The sequence below is a fragment of the Cebus imitator genome, unplaced genomic scaffold (assembly GCF_001604975.1).
Source record: "Cebus imitator isolate Cc_AM_T3 unplaced genomic scaffold, Cebus_imitator-1.0 Scaffold248, whole genome shotgun sequence".
NCBI classification, from domain to species: domain Eukaryota; kingdom Metazoa; phylum Chordata; class Mammalia; order Primates; family Cebidae; genus Cebus; species Cebus imitator.
In genome coordinates, this window is record NW_016107563.1 from 427629 (window position 1) to 453887 (window position 26259).

The window sequence follows — 26259 nt, forward strand, 5'->3', positions numbered from 1 at the left end:
AGTAGCTGGGATTACAGGTATGCATCAATGTGCCTGGCTACTTTTTGTATTTTTAGCAGAGATAGGGTTTTGCCATGGCTGGTCTTGAACTCCTAACCCCAAGTGATCCACTTGCCTTGGCCTTCCAAAGTGCTGGGATTATAGGCATGGGTCACTGCACCTGGCCCCCTACCTAGAATTTCATATCTGGCCAAGCTAAGCTTCATAAGCGAAAGAGAAATAAGATCCTTTCCAGATACGCAAATGCCGAGGGAATTTGGTACCACCAGATTTGCCTTAAAAGATCTGAAGGATGTACTAACTGTAAAAAAGAAAAACTGTCACCGGTGACTATAAAAACACACTGAAATACACAGACGAGTGACACTATGGAGCAACCACATAAACAAGTCTGCAGAATAACTAGCTAGCATCATGATGACAGGATCAAATACATGTAATATCAATACTAGCATTGAATATAAATAGGCTAAATGCCCCAATTAAAAGACACAGATTCTTTTAAAGCTGGATAAAGAACTAAGACCCTTCAATATGCTGTCTTCAAGAGACCTAACTCACATGCAAAGATACAAATAGGTTCAAAATAAAGGAATAAAGAAAAAGTTACCAAGCAAAACAGAAAAAAGGAGGGGTTGCAATCCTAGTTTCTGACAAATGGACTTTAAAGCAACAACAACAACAAAAAAAGACAAAGAAGGGCATTATATTATGGTAAAGGGTTCATTTCAACCAGAAGAGCTAACTATCCTAAATATATATACATCGAATACTATAGTACCCATATTCATAAAGCAAGCTCTTAGAGACCTTCAAAGAGACTTAGACTCCCACAGAATAATAGTGTGAGACTTTAACACCTCATTGACAATGTTAGATAATTGAGTCAGAAAGTTAACAAAGATATTCAGGACGAGAATTCAGCTCTGGTTAAATGGGGCTGATAGATATCTACAGAACTCTCCACCCTAAAACAAAGGAATATACATTCTTCTCATCACCACATAGCACTTACTTTAAAATTGGTCATGTAATTGGAAGTAAAGCACTCCAGCAAATGCAAAAAACTGAAATTATAGCAATCTCTCAGACCACAGCATAATCAAATTAGAACTCAAGATTAAGAAATCTACTCAAGGTCAGGTGCAGTGGCTCACACCTGTAATCCCAGCACTTTGGGAGGCCAAGGTGGGTGCATCACCTGAGGTGAGGCATTCAGGACCAGCCTGGCCAACATGGTAAAACCTCATCTCTACTAAAAATGCAAAAATTAGCAACGTGTGGTAGAGGACAACTGTAATCCCAGCTACTTGGGAGGCTGAGGCAGGGGAATTACCTGAACCCAGGAGGTGAAAGTTTCAGTGAGCTGATATTGTGCCACTGCACTCTAGGCTGGGCAGCAGAGTGAGACTCTGTCAAAAAAAAAATCTATTCAAAAACCACACAACAACATGGAAATGAATGACCTTCTCCTGAATGACTCTTGGGTAAATAATGAAATTAAGACAGAAATGAAACTGAAATCAAATGGGAACCAATGACAACAAAGATACAGCATACCAAAATACCTGGGACACAACTAAAGCAGCATTAAGAAGGAAATTTATTCGACTAAATGCCCACATCCAAAAGCTAGAAAGATCTCAAATTAACAACCTTACAACCAAAAAAACTAGAGAACCTAGAGCAAACAAACCTCAAAGCTAGCAAAAGACAAAGGACATAGAGGCATGAAAGGCCTTCAAAAAATCAAATCTAGAAGCTAGTTTTTTTTTTCTTTTAACTAATTAAATAGACCGCTATCTAGATTAATAAAGTAGAAAAGTGAGAAGATTTAAATAAACACAATCAGAAACAACAAGGGGGATATCACCACTGACCCCAGAGAAACACAAACAACCATCAGGGAATATTATAAACACCTCTTGCATACAAAGTAGAAAATTTAGAAGAAATGGATAAATACCTGGACACATACACCCTCCCAAGACTGAACCAGAAGAAATTGAATCCCTAAAGAGACCAATAATGAGTTCTAAAAGTGAGCCAATAATGGATAGCCTACCAACCAAAGAAAGCCTAGGACCAGATGGATTCACAGCTGAATTCTGCCAGAGTTACAAGGAAGAGCTGGTACTATTCCTACTGAAACTATTCCAAAGAATTAAAAAGGAAGTCTTCTCCCTATCTTATTTTATGAGGTCAGCGTCATCCTTATACCAAAACCTGGCAGAGATGACAAACAGTAAAATTCAGGCCAATATTCTTGATGAACACTGATGCAAAAATCCTTAACAAAATACTGTTAAGCTGAATCCAGCAGCACATCAAAAAGCTTATCCAGCATGATCAAGTAGGTTTCATCCCTGGGATGCAAGATTGGTTCAATATATGCAAATCAGTAAATATGTTTCATCACATAAACAGAGTTAATGACAAATACCACATGATTATCTCAATAGATAGATAAAACGTCTTTGATAAATTCAACATACATTCAAATTAAAAACTCTCAAAAGCTATATATTGAAGGAATATACCTCAAAATAATAAAAGCCATATATGACAAACTCATGGGCAATATCCTACTGAATGGCAAAAGCCAGAAGCACTACCCTTGAAAACTGTCACAAGACAAGGATGCCCTCTCTCACTACTCATATTCAACATAGTATTGGAAGCTCTGGCCAGGGCAATTAGGCAAGAGATGGAAATAAAGCATATTTAAATAGAAGGAGAGGAAGTCTAATTATCTTTGTTTGCAGATGACTTGATTCTATAGGTTGAAAACCATATTGTCTCAGCACAAAAGCTTCTTAAGCTGATAAGCAACTTCAGCAGAGCCTCAGGATACAAAATCAATGTGCAAAAGTCACTAGCATTTCTGTACACTAACAATAGACAAGCCAAGAGCCAAATCACAAATGAACTTCCATTTACAATTGCCACAAGAAGAATAAAATACCTATGAATATAGCTAACAAGGGAAGTGAAGGACCTCTTCAGGGAGAACTACAAACCACTGCTCAAAGAAATCAGAGATGACAAACAAATGGAAAAATATTCCATGCTAATGGGTAGGAAGAATCAATATCATAATAATAGTCATATCGTCTAAAGCAATTTACAGCTAGTGCTCGACTTAACGACCAAGATTGGTTCCGACAGACCGGTCGTAACATGATTTGGTCGTAAGTTGAGTAGGCTGTATGCACGTGGAGATGGTAGTGCTGCTGGAAGCTGGTCCGCACTGTCGTACGCCCAGCTGGGCAACGTTTGCGCTGCCAGACGTGGAGCAGTCGTGGCTAGCGATTGTGGTCGTAAAGTCGAATGGTCGTAAGTTGCATAGGTCGTAAGTTGATCAATCAATACCTGTATAGATTCATTGCTATTCCCCTTAAACTACCATTAAGATTCTTCACAGAATTTGTAAAAACTATTTTAAGATTCATATAAACCAATAAAGAGCCCAAATAGCCAAGGCAATCCTAAGCAAAAAGAGAAAAACTGGTGGTATCACATGACCCAACTTTATACTGCAGGGCTGCGGTAGCCAAACAGTATAACCAAACAGCATGGTACTGGTACAATAACAGACACATAGACCAATAGAACAGAAAGAGAACACAGAAATACACCCACACACCTACAAACATCTGATCTTTGACAGACCTCACAAAACAAACAGTGGGAAAAGAATTTCCTTTTTAATAAATGATGCTGGGAGAACTGGCTAGTCATATTCGGAAAATTGAAACTGGGCTTCTTCCTTAAACCATATACAGAAATCAACTCAAGATGGAATAAAGACTTAAATGTAAAGCCCATAACTATAAAAACGGTGGAAGAAAACCTTGGCAATACCATTCAGGACATAGGCATAGGCAAAGATTTCCATGATGAGGATGTCAAAAGCAATTGCAACAAAAGCAAAAAATTGACAAATGGGATATAATTAAACTAAAGAGCTTCTGCACAGCAAAAGAAACTATCAACAGGGTAATCCAACAACCTACAGAATGAGAGAAAATTTTTGCATTTTATGCATCTGACAAAGGTCTAATATCCAGCGTCTATAAGGAATTTAAATTTACAAGGGAAAAAAACAACCCCTTTAAAAAGTGGGCAAAGGACATCAGATATCTCTCAAAAGAAGACACACATGCAGCCAACAGACATATGAAAAAAGCTTAATATCACTAATAATTAGAGAAATGCAAAAACATAATGAGATATCATCCCATACAAGTCAGAATGGTTATTATTAAAAAGTCAAAAAAACAACAGATGCTGGTAAGGCTGTGGAGAAAAAGGAACATTTTTACACTGTTGGTGGGAGTAAATTAGTCCAACCATTGTGGAAGACAGTGTGGTAGTTCCTCAAAGACCTAGAGGCAGAAATACCATTTGACCCATCAATCCCATTACTGGGCATATACCCAAAGCAATAGAAATCATTCTATTGTAAAGACACATGCACACATATGTTCATTGGACCAGTATTCACAGTAGCAAAGACAAAGAATCAATCTAAATGCTCATCAATGATAGACTAGATAAAGAAAATATGGTATATGATATAATGAAATACTATGCAGCCATAAAAAGGAATGAAATCATGTCCTTTGCAGGGACATGGATGGAGCTGGAGGCCATTATCTTTAGCAACCTGATGCAGGAACACAAAACCAAGTGCCACATGTTCTTTCTTGTAAGTTGGAGCTAAACAATGAGAACACATGGACACTAGGCAGGGAAAAACACACCCTGGGGCCTGTTGGAGGCCAGGGGCTGGGAGGAGTAAGAGGATCAGGAAGAATAGCTGGGCATAATACCTAAACGATGGGATGATCTGTGCAGCAGGCCACCCTGGCACAAGTTTAACTGTGATAACAAACCTGCACATTCTGTCATGTATCCCTGAATTTAAAATAAAAGATAAAGTAAGTAAATTAATTAGAGGCAAAAACCTCGTTTTTAAAGATGTTTGCTTCAAATAATTCTTAAAATCATAAACCCATAAAATGTATTCTAAACCTAGAATATTCTCTAGGTACTTTACTCTTTTATTTGAATGTTTTGAAAAGTGCCAGAGATAAGATTAAGATATATATATATATATTTGTCTGTTTATCCTGATCATTCATTTTGTACCAGTCACCAATGAGCTTCTGAATTTAAGTTATATAGGGCATTAAACTCAACAAATCTGGGCAACATTTATTTAATGTCTTTATCTTCAATATTGCAAAAACAGCAGGGACTTAAAAAGAATGATCTCTTCACTTAAGGAAGAGTGGGAGAGGAAGTCATAATCACACTGAGGACCAGCCCAGTGACAGTTACTCCCTCACTTACAATAATGTATGTATATATTCGAATAATGTGTCTCAGTACTCTGATAGATGTATGTACAGGGTGTCACTGGAGTATGAAAGAGAGGTTGTTTCCTTAGGGGAAGTGGTAGAGCCAGTGAGGAGAGAATAGCTCCCTAGCAGAACTAATGCTTGCTTTGCATCCTGGTGGGATAGGACCATACTTTCAGAACCACTGCTATACATCTAACTGAGAGAAAAGGGGAGGGAAAAGGCATACAGAATTTATGGACCAGGCCTAGAGATGTCATACTTTAAATTTTCCCACATTTTATTGGCTACAACTCAGCCACATGGCTTCATCTACCTGCAAAGGAGGTGGAAACTGTGTTCTAACTGTGAACTTAGGAAAATGAGAGAAATGGTTGGTTTACAACCCTACAGTCTCTGCCACAGGGGGGCATGGCTGTTCGTATAATAAGGAAACAGGGAGGGGCTAGGAAAGACAACTCATTACAAGTTAATTTGCTTGGGCATGTCCTTAAGAAGAGCAGGGTGCATTGTTTCCTAGAATGAGAAATGAGAATATATTAACAAAAGAGTTCCTTATAAATCTTTATGTGTGATGGTGACTATGGTGCTAGAAAGTTAAGCATAAATCTATTTGATATCATTAATTAGTGTTGAATGACTGCTAAATTTCAGAAAGTAACACTTAATGCTTTGGCATACATGAAATACTGTTTTAAATAAGAATGTTCTATTTATATATTTCTCTGAAGTAAATTTCAGGTAAAATCTATGATTATTTATTCTGAAGTTATATGAAGACTGCTTTTATGGAAGGGGAAATACAACATAATGATTTTGAATTGTGCAGTAAGCTCTATAAGCATGGGAAGCTAATGGACAATAGTAAAAATAATATCCAGCGTTTATTAAACATGCACCATGTACTTTGTCTTACAAAATGGGACTTAGGGGATTAAATATAGGTTACCAGTATTGTATAAGCATTTTCAAGTTATTAACTCATTTAACCCTCACAAAAATCCTATGAACAAAACAGGTATTTTTAGTATTATCCCCATTCCACAGATAACTGAGGCACAGAGGGATAGTTATTTGTCTAGACAGCTAGTAAGTAGCAGAATTGATATTTACATCCAAATAGTCTGCCTTTAGAGGCCAGTGTCATATCTACTATTGTGTACATCCCTGAAACTAGAGCCAAAACTGAAGAGACAGGAACAAAGGGTAGGAAGCTCAGTCGATCTGTGTGTTTCCACTGCAGTAGACTTGGGGCAGCCATGTGGTGTACAAGCCATGCATTTTGTCCATGAACATAGCGTGGTAAGCAATGGCAGCATTTATTAATCGGAACTTATTTTCCTGTTCAGTAAGGCCTAGCCCTTGGCAGACTATTTGCTCTTCCAGTTGCTATACCTGTCCTGGTTTAGATAACACTGTATATATGCTCCCAAACTGTTGGGAGAACCCCAGAATAAAACACGTAATTCATGTTTTTGTCACATATCTGAGCAATTTCTTTTTCTTCCACAGACAGAACTGTCCTTGTGGATACAGATCTTCCATTCTTCAAAGGGCTGTATGTGATGGGGACCTTAGACTTCCCTGTGGACAGAAGCAATGTTCTGAGTGTGGCATGCATGGTCATTGCAGGTGGAGAGCTGAAAGTTGGTGAGTAAAGGCACAAGGATTGTAAGCATGTTGGGAATTATACTCTGTGAGAAGGGGCTCTGGGAAACAGATGGTATCATCAAGTATGTTGCTTAAGAGTTTTGGGAGGGCTAATGAAGTAGTGAGTGTACTAGTAAAGTTAGTTTTGGGCAAGCTTTCCACGTGGCTAGAGGTGGCTTGTATTGGTTATTCTCTCATGCCCGTGCACTGTCATCAGGCTACATTTCTAGTCCACCTGCTGCTGCTCATTCCAGGGCATATTTTTACCTCCTGCAGGCTACAGATCAATTCTTCCTTTAGTTTTTTTTTTTTTTGTGTGTGTGTGTGTGTGTGTGTGTCACAATATGCCTTTAACTCACTCTTTCAGAAGATATCATAGGATGGATTCGATATCATCTGATCAACTAACTTACAGTAAAATTTCAATCACTGTCTTAACATAATTTCCTGGGAAAACAGACTTGAAGGCAAAGCTTTGTGCTAGTACTTTACTTGGACAAACAATCCCAAAGAAGTGAGAGTGAAGGGAAAAGAAAAACAAGGAGGAAAAGCAGGAAAGCAAATACAAGGTAGCCAAAGCTTCTCAAAGAAGCATGCTTGGTTTGCATGGTTATGTGGGGTATCTTGAGAGAAGCCTTTTAAGAACTACCATATCTTGGGACAATACCGGGCAGGTAGTGAGGAGAAGTATCTCACCTGGTCCATTCCACACCATTGAACTCCTCTGTCTTTGCTATTTTTGTGGCTCCCTGGGCAGCTAGTGGAAGGACCAGAGACTCAGTAGGTGCTAGGAGTTGAGGCTCCCCTTGCTGGTGAGTGGAGCATTTTGTTGAGGCCCCAGGACAAGCAGAATGGAATGATCTGGGGTAGTGTATTAACAAGATTTGGCTTACTTAAATAAAAATACCTAAAATGTTATGGGTAGACTGTATAATTAGAACTGTTGTAAGCAATAAGTATAAATGCTGAAAAGACATGTACCCTGTCTCCAAAGGAACTACTTTAGAATTTTAGTAAGGCATTCTACTTGGGCCCCAAGAAGAAGATTAAAAGAGAATTCCCAGATAAAAAAATCATATATTCCAAATAAATATATCTCTGGTGGTAAGGAAATATTTAGATATCATTGTTAGGTAGCATGAAAACTTTAGAATCTCTGTTGGGAGAAAATTCTAGGTCTAATTACCTGTATAAAGCTTAAGTCACTGTAAGAAGATTTCTGAAAAAAATATGGTCAGTCCTTTTCTTGAATACCTCCAGTGATAAAAAAAAAAATCAAAACCTTTCAAGGTAACCTGTTCCCACTGTTTAAACTCCTATTAGAATTATTTTTGTTCTATTAAGCCAAGGTCTACCTTCCTCCAGTTTCTGTAGGTTCAGGTTCTTCCCCTTGAGCCATTCAGGACAAGTACCATACTCCCTTTAATTCTATAGCACTTCATTCACATCTTCTTGAATATTTTCTTTTTTAGGTCACACAGTTTCTATTATTTTAACCATGGTTCATAGTTATTGCTATTTTGAGTATTTTTTAAATCTATGGTACAAAACTGGAAATGCAGAAATACAAATAGAATTATATGGTGGAAATGAAGTGATCACTCATATTTCCAAGCGCAAATATAACCACAATTAATATTTTGATGTTTTATCTCAAAATCATATTTTTCTTACACACACACACACACACACACACACACACACACACACACACACAGATGCACACATATATTTCAAAATGTAGGATGTATACTTTGATTTTTTTGATCCTATATACGCAATGTAAGAATATCCCCAACTCATTATATTTCAAAGGCCCAACTTTAATAATTTCAACATCATATAATACATGGGAATATATAGATATACGTGCATGTATAATAATATAGCCATTTTTCTACAGTTAAGCATCTAAGTTATTTCAGATTTTTGTCCTTGTAACTCACTCTGCAATGAACATTCAATAATTAAATCATTATTCATATCATCATTTCCTTAGGATGGGCTTTTAAACGTGAAATTAATGGGCCTAAGGATAAGAACATTTTGTAGAGTTTTTAATACATGCTGCCAAATTGCTTTTCAGAAAAATTTTACAAATTTGTACACCCCATTTCCCATAGTTATGAGATTCCCTTCTTCTTGCTGGCATTGCCTCTAAACAAAATTTTGTTTTGTTTAATTCCTCTGAAGCCAGGGAGAAAGAACCATTCCCAGGTGGGATCTGACTATTCTGAACAGAGTGAGAGGAGTATAGCAGTTAACAGAATGGGCTCTAAGTCAGATGGTGGAGGGGCCAAATCTACCTTGGCCACCTGTTGGCTGTTTGACCTTAAGCAAGTCAACCTTGGGGTACCTCCATTTCTTCATCTGTAACATATATAGGGTAACAACAGAACATTCCTCAGAGGGATGTTAGCCATAACAGCTCATAGGAAGTGCTTGGTAGATAGTAGGTGTTCAGTAAATGTTTATCAACCAGGGTGACCACAGAAAATATTTGTCATATGCCTTGGACAGTTTGAAAGGATTTAAATAAAGTAATGATTCACAAAGATCCAAATAGGATGAGGCATACCCTAGGGCTAGTAAAACCAGTTATCCTTACTACCTCTTGCCATATAGGATTGAGAAAAGAATGTTACCGGAACCCAGAGATGAAGAGGGATGTCTAGAGATGGTTGTCAGACCATCCCAGAGGCATGCTCTTTGTATGGCTGGGATTCAACCAGTGCAAGGAGAGAACTACAGGAATAAACACTCTTACCTCACTCTTTTGCTTCCCTACTGTCTTCTGCTTATGCTACCATTTGGCCACATCCGACTGGAAGTCAGAGTAGAGGAGAACTCATTGATTCAGTACACATAGGTCAGCCACATCCTGGGGCACTGGGTAGGGTGGGGAAGCGCAGAGTTTGGAAATGGAGGTGTAAACAGAAGCTCTCCAGCACAGTCAGCCTCCAGCTATCAGAACAGATATGATTCTTCTGTTAATACAGCCAAATATTAAACTGACTTCTTTTTCCAGCCGTGTCATGCCGTTAGTCCTGCCAACTACACTGTCGGCTCTAATTCCTGCTCTTTTTATTTGTGCTGCCACAAATACATATCTCTACATTGTACAGTTGTGTTGGGCTTATTTTGTTTTCCCTTGGGTTTTGGGGGAATCTAAGGGCATTACTTTTTACCTATCTCTTCATTTAATTATTTCAGTTCATCTTTCTACACTGGAGATATTCTCTTGAAGCCTGGTCTTTTCCTTGCAGGTTACTATCATTTGCCCATTTGTTTAGCATTCTATAAAATCCTCATCCAATTGATTGAAAGATATTAAATAAAACTGAGCCCTGCTGTTGTTGCTGCAAAACTTATTTCCAGTTGATATCTTCTATTGCTAAGATTGATCTCTTTTTTAGTAAGTTATATTTAGATTTCTAAGGTCACTCATTACTATAATACATAGCTTGCAGCCTGAAAAATTTGTACCTTTGAAGGGAAGTGACACTGTGCCACTTTCCAGTTATACTTTATACATTTCAAATCTCATTATATAATTTCTCCATTCCCAATTCTATTTTTTACCCATCACTGGATAGTGGTGTATTCTTTTTCTCTCTGTTTCATCCATGTGTTCTGGGCTTAAAGGTTACATATTGGAACCCATCTGCCCAATCCTATGTATATTATGCCTGAAGGAAGACTTTCAACCCATCTGTCCAATTTTACCACACCCTAAAGAAATTCCAACATGAAACAGATAATAAGACTAGTTAGTCAACAAACTTAATAGATGTAGACATTGGCACAGAGTCCAGCCAGAGCATGTCTGCTATCTGATGCCATTTGATTCGAGTCCCAACATTATGGAATTACATTTTTTGGTGGTCCTGCTTTTTTTTTTTTAGATGGAGTTTTGCTCTTGTTTCCCAGGCTGAAGTACAGTGGTATGATCTCAGCTCACTGCACCCTCCTCCTTCTGGTTTCAAGTGATTCTCCTGCCTCAGCCTTCCGAGTAGCTGGGATTACAGGCACCTGCCACCACGCCTGGCTAATTTTTGTATTTTTAGTAGAGATGGTGTTTCACCATGTTGGCCAGGCTGGTCTCGAACTCTTGACCTTGTGATCTGCCAGCCTCAGCCTCCCAAAGTGCTGAAATTATAGGCATGAGCCACTGAACCTGGCCCGTGGTCCTGCTTTTAAGGCAACTGGTGCTGGCAAAGGTATCAATGGACTTTTAATAGAGTTGAATCATAGAATGCTAGAATTAGAAAGGCAGCTCAAGATCAAAGCTTTGCTTAGAGGGCCACAGCTGCATCACAAATGACAAACTCAATTTCATTCCTTGTTCAGTGCTTGTCTCATTAGTCTGATAAAACACTTGAGATAAGTTTACAGCATTTCACATCATGTATGTCCATTCTTTCATTTACAATGTGTTTACTCAGTGTGTACCATGTACCAAGTACCATGGGCGATACTGGGTATATAGAAACAGAAATCATGAACCCAAACTTTCAAGAGGTGTCTCAATAAAATAGTGTGACTAAGGAGTGAAAACATGATTGGAAGGGTCATGCCTTCCAACCTAGAGGGAGCTTAAAGGTAAAGAAAGAGATGTGAACAGGCACATATTTCATGAACATTATATCTTCAGGAAACTGTAGGGGATGGCTATGTCTGGATTGTAGGCTTTGTATAAAATGGTAGTAGTAGATGAAGCACTTTGGCCTGATATACTAGGCTAAGGAGTTTGGATTTTCCTATGAAGGCAGTGGGTAGTAATTGGATGGTTTTAAGCAAAGAAGTGACATGATTAAATTTGGTCTTAGAAAAATTAGTGCTAGAAGTGTAGAGAATGAACTTTAAAGGGACAAAGTGAAAAGTGAGAAGCCTACTGAGATGTTTCAGGAAAGAAATTGTAAGGGAGTGAACTAAGGTACAGGAGTTAAAGAGGAAAGAATGAATTAGAGAAGTACTGAGGAGGTAAAAATCACTAGAACCTAGTGAACCTTTTGATCTGAGGCAAGGAGGAGTTGTTTGGGGTATGTCCTAGGTTTCGGGTTGGGAGACCTGGGCCAATGGGTGTGCCAAGAATGAGTTCCCTTTCCATCACTCGTTAGTTGAGTGGCCCTCGGCAAGTTATATGAACTAGCTGTGTCTCAGCACACTTATCTCAAAAGTGGAAATAATAAGAGTACATATTTAATAGAGTTTTAAAAAAATTAAATGAGTTAATATTTATTAAAGTGCTTGAACAATGTTGAGTATACAGCAAACTTTATACAATGGTTTAAGTATATAGACTCATAAATCTTAAGCTTAGATTTCAATGAAAGATGTAAATGATAATATCTAGAGGGCAAGTAGATTTATGAATAAAGAAACCAATGAGAGAGGTCTATGCTAAATGTACATATTTGAGGATCATCAGCTCAAATGTTAAATTAAAGGTGGGAATAAAATTGACCAAACAAGTTTTATGGATAGAGAAGAAAAGATGACCAAAGCTGAAATTTTGAGGAGCACTAGTCTTTGAAGGGCGGTAGAGGAAGCTGAGTTCAGGAACAGGAATGAAAAAGAAACAGTCCTATAGGTAGAAAGAAAATGAAATGACACAAAAATAATATCTTGAAACGAAGGAGGCAATTTACAAGAGGAGTTGTCAGTAATATGAGATACAGTGAAAATGGCAAAGAAAATGGGAAAGAAAATTGGCCATCTTATTCCAGCTTTTGCTTTTATAATGGCTGATAATGTAGTTTTGACACAAATTGTTACTTTTCATGTAAAACAAACAAAAATGCAACACTTACTGCTTCAGGAGCAATTAACTTTTAATAAGCTCAATATCTATTCTTTAACAACTTCATTTTTTTTGGTTTTAGTATAGCCTGAGGTGTCATTGAACATACTGAATTTCAGGTTGAAAATGAATAGTTGTCCAGATTGAGTCATGGCATCAAACCTTTGTAGGATTGCTTTTATGAATAATTGGTTTCCTTTCGAATGATGAAATGAATTGAATAGATACTAAGGAGAAAATAATTCCCCTGATGTGGTGATTTTCTAAAGTTTCATTTGTAGATTTGTCCCTTCCTCCTTTACCTACTCCCCACCTCCCTCTGTCATTGAATGACAACTCAGCGCCAGGCATTGTTTCTGGCAGTTGAATATTTAGCAGTGAACAAGACATTAAGTAGTGAACAATTCCTGCTTGCAGATTTTGTTGGGGAAAACAGACAACTAACTAGTAAAATAAATGAGGAAGATAAGTTTAGATGGCAATACATTCTCTGAAAGAAACTAAATAGGAAAATTAGTTGATGAGAGGTCCAGGCTGGTTGTTGGCCACCATGTGTCAGGTAGTTAGTAAAGACCTTTCTAACAAGTCAATGTGACATCAGTCTACAGAGACAGGAAGAGGCTAGATCTGCGAAGATTTGAACAAGAGCATTTCAGGTGGAGCGAGAACTAGTGCAAAGGTCCTGAAGGAGAAATGTGATTTGTGTGGTGGTTGTGAGGCAGAAAGACAGGCACTGTAGCTGGATAATAGTGAATAGTAGAAAGGTTATCATGAACATCATGAGTTTCATGGGCTGGATTTTAAGATATGCAGTGTTGCTTTCTAAAGCATTAAAGAACAAAATGAGTCCAAATTGTGCTGAAAATTGCTGCTTATTGATAGTCTCTTGAATATGGCTTTAACAAGACAGAAATTAGCTTTATAAATATGGAAATTCCAGAGACATGAATTATGATTTCATTTTAGTAACTTATTATACAATTTCTGGAAAATTCCCCAATAGTAGATTCATAATTATGATGTTGCCAATCTTTGTGATTGTTTGAAACATCTGTTTCATTGTATTGGTAAGGAAACTGAAATCCAGAGAGATTATTAATTTGCTCTAAGGTCTCAGAGCTGATAAAAAAACAGGACCAGGACAACTGGCTATTTTAGCTGTCTTAAATATCATACTTCAAGCCTTTGCCCAAGGACTACCTTTGCTGTTTAATGGCAAAAACTGCAATTACTTTTGCACCAACCTAATATGATGCTTCTCCTGTCTCCATGCAGTAGATTTCAGTGTACCTTTTCTTCTGGTCCATTCTACTCATTCATGTTGCCATTACTGCATTCAGTAATGACATGAATAGCATGTTTTAATGACTGTCTTAACTCCATTAAATGACAGACTTCATCAGAACATTTTATAACCCTAGTACCTACTGCATTGTAGGATTCTGATAATATGCTGTTATGACTAATAATGTATATATAAGTGAATGGGTGTATTTAGGTTTGTGTTTCAGCTCACTGCCTTTTTCTTGTAAAACATTCTGTCTCCTTACATTTAAATGTCTACATCTGTGAGGAAGAAATTATGGTGTTAATGTTTAAATTACTACAATAACTTTATTCTCTATGTGAAAGGAACAAAAGAAGTATAAAAACAAATTTAAAAAGTCGATATCTTGTAAAAATTCAAAGTATTTTCATTTTAACAATCAGTTAGAACAGGAATACTGACTTAAAAATGTTCCCAACTCAAAGCTTGTTCAATAAACATTTGTTTGTTGTATGATTTAAATGTTTTTTTAAAATATGTAAAAGTTTTGCCCATGAATAGCTGTCTGAATCCATCCCTTTCATCAGTGTCTCCTCTTATATGAGACATTGTTCCCATGCTTTAACAAACATGTTCCTTGTTGTTTTAGATATCAATGCTGTTAACTTGTTATTGACCCAAACATTCAACTCAATAAAAATTGTTTTAATCCTGTACTTATAAAACTGCAAATGAGAAATAGTCTTTTAATATTTTTTAGGAAGGCTTCAGAGAGGGATTACCAATAATAATACATGTGTATTATTTATTAAAATAATACAAATATATAAATAGTATAAAATAATAAATTTATATAATTTTATAAAATAGTAAATTTATATAATTTTATAAAATTTATTGTACAAATACATTGGTGAAACAAATATTCTGTTGTATATTTAGAGCTTAATAGAACCCTCCCTGATCCCTAAGTCAACAAAATATGCCCAACCATTGGTATCCCTGGGGACATAGCAGTTCATTGTTCCTTTGGCCTGTCACAACCAGGTCACATGATGCACTGTCTAGTTGCTTAGTAATTATACAAGGCACTCAGGCTTTTATCCTAAAACTTGTCACATATTGTTTTTCATGGCTAGTGAAGGGGCATTTGTCAGTCCTGTCTCACATTTGTAGCCAGGAGCCTAAGGTCCTCATTAGCACATGCCTTTGATTGTCAGAAAATGAAGTACTAGGTATATGGAAGTTTCTTTCATTGCTTCCATGATTGGGACTTTCTCAATCCTAAAGAAGAAGAAAAATCCATACACAGTTTATTGCCTTTCAAACTGACAGTTCTGTAAGGCTCATTGGATGATTAAGTAATAAGAAGGAGACAAACCTGAGAAAAGTGTAGATTAAAACATGTCCTCCAGCTTAAAGCCACAATACCCAGCAGTGAGACCCATTGAGCAGCCTGAGAGAATCTTGCCTGTGATGTTCATCTAAAAAAATATATTAAGTTAGAAAAAGTATGTCCTCCTTCAAATTTAACTATGATTAGAAAATGACAGAAATACTCACACATGCAATGTGTAAAATATAGGTGTACATAGATATCTATAAAATAAATGCTTTGTTGAGTTTATTTAGACTGACAGTTCTCTAATCAAACTAACAGTTGTTTGATAAAATAAAAAGGTGACATAAAATGGATGTGACTTTTAAAGATGTTACTTTTTTAACTATAGGAGCAAAAGTGTAAAACTTTGCCCCTTAGAGGTATAGGAAACACTAAAACTCATTTCTGTGCTTGGGGAGTCCCTAATAAGGCTGGCAGCCAACAGTTAAATAATACTTATTTCAAAATTATATTAAGAATAGAAAGATCTGTTTATTTTCTGATAGATACTAGTTCTCTCACATCACATTATCCTTAAATTCTTGTGTGTGTGTGTGTGTGTGTGTGTGTGTGTTTTTTTTTTTTTTTTTTTTTTTTAAATCCAAACACTAATACAAACAAAGATTCTTTTGTCCTGTTAGGACATCAGTTAGCCTTTACTAAAGGCATTTGCAGTAATCATCTTTCCTATTTTAATAATTTTGAAATCAGTCTTTCTTAAATTGTACTTTTAACTCATGAATCCATGTAATAGTAATAAAACATTTCTTAGGGGTTTATTTAATTATTAAAATAATTATATAATAAATTTATAAATATTTAATTTGCATGAAAACCAAAATAATTTTAAGAAAACTAGTGAATAAATGAATGAGTGATTTGTTTTCTTAGAAAACTTACAGGAATGTTTCAATTTAAGATAAATTTTGTGTTTTCTGAAGTTCCTTGGGCTGGACATTGAAATAAATGATCAGTTAATATTTTTGCTTCTAAATGTCTAGTATCTAGCTAGTACTTTAAGAATTAGATATTTCTTGCTAGGAAGCACTTGCCTTATTTTTTAAAATTTTTGAATTTAAAGGTTGATTTTGAATTTGTCATATCTCCATGGTTACTACTACTATTTTTTTTACTACTATTATTAATACTGCTAAGAGCCAGTATTTTTTAAAAACATGTATTATATATAGGCACTGTGCCATTTACTATTAACATGGACTAAATCATTTAACTCTCACAAAAAATGGATGCTATTATTTGCCTATTTATCTTTGAGGAAACTGAAGCTTAAAGAAATGAAGTAATTTGCTTAACCTCATGGAGAAAGTTTTAAGGATTTTTGTACATTTTGCAAGTAATGAGTGAATAAAATATTTTCATGTTTATATTAATATTCCATTAATTGAAAAATTAAGAGGTCTCATTGATAATTAAAATTTGTCAGCCTGAATAAAATCCCTGTCTGAGGGGTTAGACATTATCATTTGATAATGCCTACTGATTTTTATACCCAATTTTGATGTTACTGACTGCAAGCCCCATTCTACCCTACATTTATTTTCAGATGATCAATTATATTGGGGAGAACTGTTTTAGGAATAAGTGGGTCGAATGTACACTGGAAATTAAAAGCTAATTCAGAAAAAAAAAGTGTGCTGCAATTTACTTGTTTCAGTGCTATTTACCAACTTGGGTATGATAGTAAGAAGGTCCTAGAGCCTCTGGTCTGGAGAAAATGGCGATTGCAGGGCATGAGAAAAATAGTTATGCTCTGGATAGAAGCTCAACTTCCAAAGTCATCACCATTTGACTCACTTCTGAGGACAATGAAAAAATGTACACATTTTTTTTTGTTGTAGTTTCTTTATCTTTCATGTGCAATCATAATATTTATAGAATTTTAAGATTAACTCAGATAAAAATACAAATTATATAAAAATACAATTTGTTACTTTGGATTCAGTGAATAGCACCTGGAAAATAGTATATTCAGAAGATGTGACTAAAATTTTGGCCAGTTTCCCCTCTTTTGATCAACAAAACTGATCAAAGAGTATTCTTGGAACATAGTCACAATGTATTTTTATTAATTGTGGAAAATGACACACATATAAAAATATTTTATAAAATAAAAAATATATGCTTAATTAAACATTATAAATCTAGTCTACTGGATATGTATTGAGATCTCATTCTTGTTTTAATTTTTATTTATTATTTATAATAAATAAAATTTATTATATTGAGCATATTAGGATATATTTATTTATTTGAGAGTATCTTGTGAAATAGCTGTTCTCTTTTTAATGATGAATGTATCTGTTTTATGTTGATTTATCAAAGTCATTTATATATTTTGGAATGTATTTTTTGTTCTTTTGTTGATTATATGTAGTACAAATGCCTTTTCCCATTCTCTGGCTTGCTTTCCTACTTTCTGTCTTTCTTTTTATTACTTTTATTTATTTATTTATTTTTGAGACAGTGTCCCACTCTGTCACCAGGCTGGAGTTCAGTGGCATGATCTTGGCTCACTGCAACCTCCTTGTCCTGTGTTCAAGTGATTCTCCTGCTTCAGCCTCCTGGACTACACGTGCATGCCACCATGCCCAGCTAATTTTTGTATTTTTAGTAGAGATGGAGTTTTATCATGTTGGCCAGGATGGTCTCAATCTCTTGACCTCATGATCCACCCGCCTTGGCCTCCCAAATTGCTGGGATTACAGGTGTGAGCCACCGTACCCGGCTGCATTTTACTTTCTTAATGGTATTCTTCGATAATTGCAAAAATCTTTATTTTAATATAGCTTACTTTTGAAACTTTTTTTATTATGAATTGTAAATTTTGATTGAACTATGGTCAGAAAACAAATGCTATATAATTCAAATTTTTAAAAATTTGTTAAACTGCTTTATTATCGTCATATGATTACTTTGTTAAAATGTCTTATGCATTCTTAAAAAGAATATGCATTCTTTGTGGGTCTAGTTTTCCATCTATGCCTGTTATGTCAAATATGCAAACTGCATTATTCAAAACTGCTGTATCATTACTGATTTTGTTTAGGGACAGTTGTGTTGGCTTTACTACAAGTATTATAGGTATATCCATCTGTCCTTGTAGTTCTGTTGATTTTTGCATTATATATTTTGAAGCTATAATGGTAGGTACATAAACGCTTAAAAGTTGTAATTTATGAATTGGCGAAGTGAGTCTTTTTTTACTATGGGGTATTTCTCTTTACTCCAATTGTTTTCTCCAGGAGGGTTGGTAAACACTTACCAAGTTAAACATTTCTGGAATAAAATATCTTCAAATAAAGTTGCTGGTAGTACAAAGTTTCTTCTCACAGCTCACTGAGAGAAGGAGGCAATCAGGTAAATGGCCTTTTTGGTATAGTTTTAGAAGTATTGCAATAAAACATGGTATTCTGTGATAGCCCTTAGAAGGACAGTTAACCTAGGCTTGGTTGAAAAGGACATTTCCAGAAGAGGTGGTATCTGAACTGAGTTTGAAAGTATGTAAGAGTTGGCTGTGAGAAAAAGGGGAATGAAAGCAGAGGAGGGCAGAGACCAGGAAGTGTATGGTTGCTTGGGGACTTGTATGTTTCAGCTATTAAGCATGTCAAAAAGACTGAAGAGAAAGGAAGGAGTTTTAAATGGACAAAAATGTTTCCAATTGTTTGCTATTTCAAGGGGTTTTTATATATTGGCAATTATAAATAAGTAACACTGCAGTGGAGAACTTTGAGCATTAATCTTTGTCTTTCTCCCCTACTAGTTCTTTAGGACAAGTTGCTCAAAGTAGAATTACTTTAGCAAGGGGTACAGAACATTTTACACATAAAAGGGGGCATTTAATTCAAGATCATAGAAGGCTTTTAGAAATAAATTATGGTGGAACCTAGGTTTGAGGGATGAGTCGGAGTTAGGTAAGATGAAGGTAAAGCATATAAATGCTGGGAAATCTCATGAGCACAGTGGAGAGTGAGTTGTTTGAGGGAATGGTAAATAATTTCTTATGGGTTGGCTTGGTACAAGGTGTAGTGAGTCATGTTGATATAGTGGGCTTAAATGCAAACTGGGATTATACTTGATTCCATCAAAGAGCTTTAGTTAATAAAATAATAAAATGCCATTTTTCTCTTATTCTTATCTTTGGAAGTTCCTGGAATCCATTTGTACCGAATTCCCCAAATAAATATAATGATTATCTTTTGTATACCAGAACTCATTTTCTTCCATCTCGTCAGGTGATTTTAGCATCTGGAGCACGTTTTTTCCCCATCACTGCCCACCATCATACTAAGTAATGCGTGCATCCCTTTACTTCTTTTCTATTCTTCCATATCCACACGTCCTAGGATGGTACTTATTAAGTCTAAGGCCCAACTTCACCATTTAACAGCTGCATGATTCCTGACAATCTACTTAACCTCTCTTTGCCTCAGTTTCCTCATCACGACCTCAACTGTATTCATTATGAAATTGTGAGAATTAAATTGTGCATGTGAAAACATCCACAATGTCTTTGCAGCACAATGACAATTATTTTCTTTCCCATTATGAATACACAGATTTGTTCAGGTTTAATATGCCTCTTGCTATAGTTTAGACAAGCTTTACAAAGGTAAACAAAGAATGAACTGCATATCCTGAGCATCTTCTATCTCAGAGGCAGCTACCCTCATTTCGGGCAAAGTCCATGCTGCAGAGAGCGTCTCACTTTTCTTTGATGGCTAGATTTGAGAAGAAAATGAGGATCTCAGCCTTTAAAGCTTTCCATTTAGCAGCTTTTACATATTCAGGAAGCACTTTATTTTAATATTACAATAGCAAGCATTTCCTTCTGTTAGGTCACATTTGCCTTCTTTCTGCAAGACCCTATGCTCTTTCTTTTTCCCTCAGTTACAAAAAAGAAGCCAAACTCTGGCTATTTCAGATACCAAAGATCATGGCAGGCTAACTAATTTTGCCCAGACTTTCTGTGAAAGCTCCGCATGTGCTACAGTATTGGGTTGCATAATTGATTTAATCTCTAATTTTAGAGGAACGCTGAACTCTTTTTGTGGGACTCTGCATACATTTCTCTAGGGCAAAAACTGTCCTACTTTTTTCTCTCTGGTATCTGTTTAGTGCTAGGCCATTTTTTTTCCCCCAAGACTCTAAACTACCCTCCGTGAAATAAATGAAATCACAGTTGGAAAATGGCTTACTGGACAGACTTATAATCGCAAGATAACAGCTATGCTATACACATTTACTTAACATTCTCATCCTCCCCTGCTTCCCTTCTTTCTGCTCTAGCACATCTTTATTTTCACTAAGATGATGCATCAGACTCTCAGCTGAGGAGTGGTATTTCCTACAAAGATCAGCAACACACCTTTGCTTCTTACTGGAAATATATAGGCTTGCTCACCCATTGACCTACTATATGTCTGTAGGTAGGCTTACTTACCTCTCTGAATCTGGCTTCCAACAGAGTACTAGAGTAATGGCTGTGAAGGCTGAAATATAAAGATAGATATGTAGAAAGCTTCAGACTTACCTTGTGCCTTTTGGCAAACCAGGTATATATGAAGCGTCAGCTGGGGGTATGATTTTATGTTGCTCAAAGGATCAGCAACCAAAATGAAAACCATGGAATTGTAAGTTTACAAGTTATTTCACTTCATATTTAGCAATGTCATTTTTGATTACCTTTTGGGAAATTTATAAACTGAAGAGTTACATTTGATAGCTGGTAGTTTTTATGAACGTGTCTGATTTAGTATATAATTTGAGGACTACCTTCCTACCAGTTACTTCCTAAACAACTGACTTTAATAACTTTAATATTTTGTACTCTAAGACATATTTTCCAAAGAAGCTAACCTTCCTTAGATCCATACTCACTAACACTATTCTGACAAATTCCCTGAACAATTCTCATACCATAGAAGTATGAATTTTCATATCAAACTCCACTGTTAACATCAATAAAATAGGTCAGAAACAATTCCAAATGCTGTCTGAGTATCATAGCCTTATGTATTTATGAGTCTTTATGCTGTTAAAAGAATTTAATTTTAGAAAATAACCCATAATCTATTAAATAAACCCTTAGCATAAGCAGACATTTGTTCAAATAGACTCTGTTACTTAATAGTTGGATCAATTTTGACAAGTCACTTAACTTCTAAGCCTCTTTATATGCAAATATTTAAAATTGGGATGATAATTATACTGACTTCTCAGGTTTGTTGTAAGGAGTAAATGCTAAAATGCATATAAAGTAATTTGAAGGTTATCAAGCCATAGACAGTATATTAGGCAGGTTTTGCTATAATAATGGTGTGTAACAAATAATCCCCAAATTTCAGTGGTTTACAACAAGAAATATTTATGTTAGATTTGGTTGGACTTGGCTCCAGCTTGTGTGTTCTATTCAGGTTTGCTCTTTATGTCTCTTCATTCAGATACCAGAGGCTATTTAAGGAATTCTCCATTCATGGTAGAGAACAGCATTGAAAAAGATGGCAAAAAACAAAACAGAACAAAACAACTTACCAAGTCCCTTAAAGCAACAACTGAGGACTAATATTCCTATCACTTTCACCGAAATGTCATTGGCCAAAGCAAGTCATATGACCAGGATAAATATAGATCAGGAACATTTACTCTGCCCTAATAAAGTAAGAAGAGTGAATATCTGCCAAACAATACATCAGTCTCCTTCAAAGAAGTTTACTGAACCTTTTTTTCTACTCTTATTTCATCTACATGACCACTGACTCCTCCATATAGTCTACTTCACAGTATCTACATTGCATTCTTGAAATTATACCACAATTTCTCCCTCTCTTCCTTTTAATTTCAAATTGATTTGAATGATACACTTTTCTTTGTAAACAGGTACTTTAGAAAAACCCTTAGAAAAGGAACAAAAGCTTCTGATTCTCCTTAGAGCCTCAGAGGGAGTCTTCTGTGACCGTTTGAATGGAATTCATATTGATCCAGGAACAATTGGTAAGAGTATAATATGTTTTTATTAAAAATAAAATGCATGTGTGTGTATTATGTGTTTCTGTCTGATAGAGAAATACCATTCACAGAACATGTGCTAAATTCCAAACACTCTTTTAGGTAATTTACATATATGATTTCACTTACCAGCTCTCTTGTGAGCAGTGTCCATTTTAAAGATGTAAAAACTAAGACTCAGAGATGATAAATGACAGGCATTAAAACACACAGCTTTATAGTGTCAGAATTTAGATTTATATGCAGATTAGTCAGACATCAAAGTTTAGACTAAGTCACTATTATCAACTATAAATACTATGTGATTATTGATACATTTTACAACTAATAGATCTATAAATCGATAGGAAACATTCACAGTTTCTTTATTTGCTATTGCCACAATACCAAATCTTATTTTAAATTGGTCTATATAAAAGCACAGAAGCTGGGACTGGTGTTGTAAAACCGTATGTATATATATATCCCCAATAACTCAATTTTAAGGAATAAGAAAATGTTAATCAGATTTTAAGTGTTTTCTCACTTTTTCTATGTAGGCATTACTAATTTTGTAAGTAAAGAGGGATAACTCTTTGCATAAAGCCATTTTCTTTAAGAATGTTCATATTTTTCTTTTAGTTTTTTTCTCTCATATAATAGTTGAGATAAGTTCACTATATTCTTTCTCTTTCTCTTTCTTTTCCTTCCTCCCTCCCTCCCTCCCTCCCTCCCTCCCTCCTTCCTTCCTTCCTTCCTTCCTTCCTTCCTTCCTTCCTTCCTTCCACTTTCCCTCCTTCCTTCCTCTTTCCCTCCCTCCCTCCTTTCTTTCTTGCTTTCTTTCGACGAAGTTTTGCTCTCACTGCCCAGGCTGGAGTGCAATGGCGCAATCTCGGCTCGCTGCAACCTCAACCTTCCAGGTACAAGCGATTCTCCTGTCTCAGTCTCCCAAGTAGCTGGGATTACAGGCATGTGCCATCATGCCTGGATAATTTTTTCTATTTTTAGTAGAGGCAGGGTTTCACCATGTTGGTCAGGCTGGTCCGGAACTCCTGACCTCAGGTGATCCACCCATCTCAGCCTCCCAATATTATTCTTTTAGATATTGTATTGTCACATAGCTTAAATATGTTATTATCATGTTTAATAACATGTTATTTTCACATTAAGCTATGTGACAATACAATATCTAAAAGAATAATAAATATGTTAAATATGTTATATTTACACTATATGGCAATGCAATATCTAAAAGAATAATAAAGTATAGTGAACTTATTTCAGCAATTATATAAGTGAGAAAAAAAAAAAAAAGAACATTCTTAAAGAGAATTTATTGTTAATTTCCTTGGATTTTCCTTTAGATACATTGCTATGTTGGAGGTTTTCAAATAAGCCTTACGTTGTGACAAAAGAGCAAGGGCCATCCTTTCTGAGGTTTCTGAATGCTATGAGATATAAATGTAATATTCATTAGCAGTCAATGGCTCCCTCTCTGGATCTCAGTACTCAATAAAATGGAGACAATATTGTTAGCATAGTATGAAGTTTGTTAATTTAGTTCCATAATATATAACAATTGTCAGATAATACTTTGATGGCACTTTATAGTTTTCAAAGGGTTTTGTTCCATGCATGTTATTTATTTTATCTTTCTATTAAGAAAAGGCTCAAGAATATTTTAATTTTTCCAAGTTGACAAACTAGATGGATTATAATAAGAACATTTGATCTCCTTTTGCCTGTGGTATCCACTCTTTTCTGTAGAACAGTAACAATGCAACAAACTTTCTGTTAGGACTATCCACAGATGCCTGCTCTGATCCCCGATCCTGGCCATATGGTCAAACTAGTATCTCTGAAATTTTCTTTGTTACTAAATTGAAATAAATAATTCTTTCACTGCATGCTCAAATTTTTATAGTATCATAAGTAGATGACAAATTTTAATCCTATTAAATCATTTATAATCTTCTTGAAACAATTAAGAAATGGTGTCATTTTACAGTAAACCATTGATGATTTGAAATGACCAAAAAATCTGCTTTTCTGGTCAATTGAATTTTCTGTATAATTCAAATTTAAGGACATGAACTGCTTTTTGTTATAAACGTTTTGGTTGGAAATCTCTTTAAATTACTTCAGGATCCTTTTTGGCCTAGTTTACTTAGCCTATAGTGAAAAAAGTTGGATTTTTGTTTTGAATGATGATGTCTTATAAAATATATAAATGTTATTATGAAAGATTGGTTTCAGGGCCTGTCCTGAAAATGGGATTATTTTAATATACATTTATCCTGATTTTAGTTTTATTATCTTCTGACATTTTCATAGTTGGTATATGGAAAAAATATGAATGTTGATATAAACGGTTGGTTAAGTTTTAATTAATTGAGATTTTTTGGTGCATATCAGATGAAAACCCAAGGCATATAATTTGTACCTTAATAGTTTTCTGCTTCTTTTATTTCTATGTTTTCTGATGAAAATTGTAAAATCGTAAAATTTTTGGATTAGTGACTTGCAATAAAATTGGGTACACCAATCCAGGTATATGCAGACAATACATTTGGTTGCAGGAAAAAAATATTAAAACTTTTATTCAAATATATATTAGTATATTCATATACATGTATATTTTTTATCTAAAATAATATAAATATCTAAGTTATTTAAATAAAATATACATGTGCTTAGAGTACATAATCACATGTTTTTTCTTTTACTGCGGAGATTCATGGTCAAAACATTCTTAAACCACTAGAATATGAGGAATTATGCTTAATATGGTTGAAAATGGCAATAAAATATATAAGAGGAAAGGCTTGAAAAAATAAAACTTGGCTGTATCAAGCACGTTCCTGGTAAGACTTTAATTTGCAAGTCTGAAATAAACTACATTTTGAAACAAAGGACTTAGTGATCTCTCCCTTGATATTTATAAGACAATATATTAAGTCCAGGCACTAAACATAAAGCTAATAGCTCAAAAACTCTATCCTAAGGAGATAAAGTTCACTTTGCTTCTTGGAGAACCTAGTCTTTAACAACAACAACAAGAAATATCAAAATCAGTTAACTTCCAAAAAAATTGCAAATGGTTTGGAGTCATGTAAGAGTGGAAAGGAGTACCTCTTCAACTTTAGTCATTAGAGTGGTTTGTGTTCCACCTTTAGATTATTATGATGTGGTGTAGCATTCTTTTTTCTACAGGATTTGAGATTAAGTTTCATAACCATGTGAGATATATCTTAGTACTGTAAAATACAACATTTAAATAATGCTTTTGATAATATGGAAACTTCATGTAGAGATTCTATGTCACATGTTTTGCACAGCCGCCTCTAGAACGAGTTTTGCTTACCTGGCTTTAATTTCTCTGAAGGATTTTTCTATCCAACTGTTACTTCTTTTATTTTCAGGGGTTTATGGGAAAGTTCAGCTTTACAGTGCTTATCCTAAAAACTCCTGGACACATCTTGGAGCTGACATTGCCTCAGGAAATGAGAGGTAAGAAATGAGAGTAGCTTAGGGCTTTTTATTTATTTATTTATTTTTGGTTGTTTAGTTTGCTTCTGCTTGAGATTTTGTTACAATATGAATTGAATTTTAGATTCAACGTTAAAATTAAAGGATGAGTAAGTCGAAAAATAAGGACTTATATGGAACTTTAAAAATATCTCTATAACATAATAGAAAGAGAACAAAATATGCAAAGGGTAGTAGAGGAACACAGCTTATTTCAGGAGAAAATTTTAGATAATACATAATTATTGCTGTCCATAAA

General features: G+C 35.3%; 1 protein-coding gene across 1 annotated transcript in view; it reads left to right on the top strand.

Annotated features, from left to right (window-relative positions):
* PKHD1 (PKHD1 ciliary IPT domain containing fibrocystin/polyductin) overlaps positions 1-26259 on the top strand; it is a 364705-nt gene that overhangs the window by 309095 nt on the left and 29351 nt on the right. The window contains exons 52-54 of the mRNA XM_037727929.1: positions 6879-7016; positions 22365-22478; positions 25895-25982. Coding sequence (XP_037583857.1) covers positions 6879-7016; positions 22365-22478; positions 25895-25982 — 340 coding nt within the window. The remainder of the gene's footprint in view (positions 1-6878; positions 7017-22364; positions 22479-25894; positions 25983-26259) is intronic.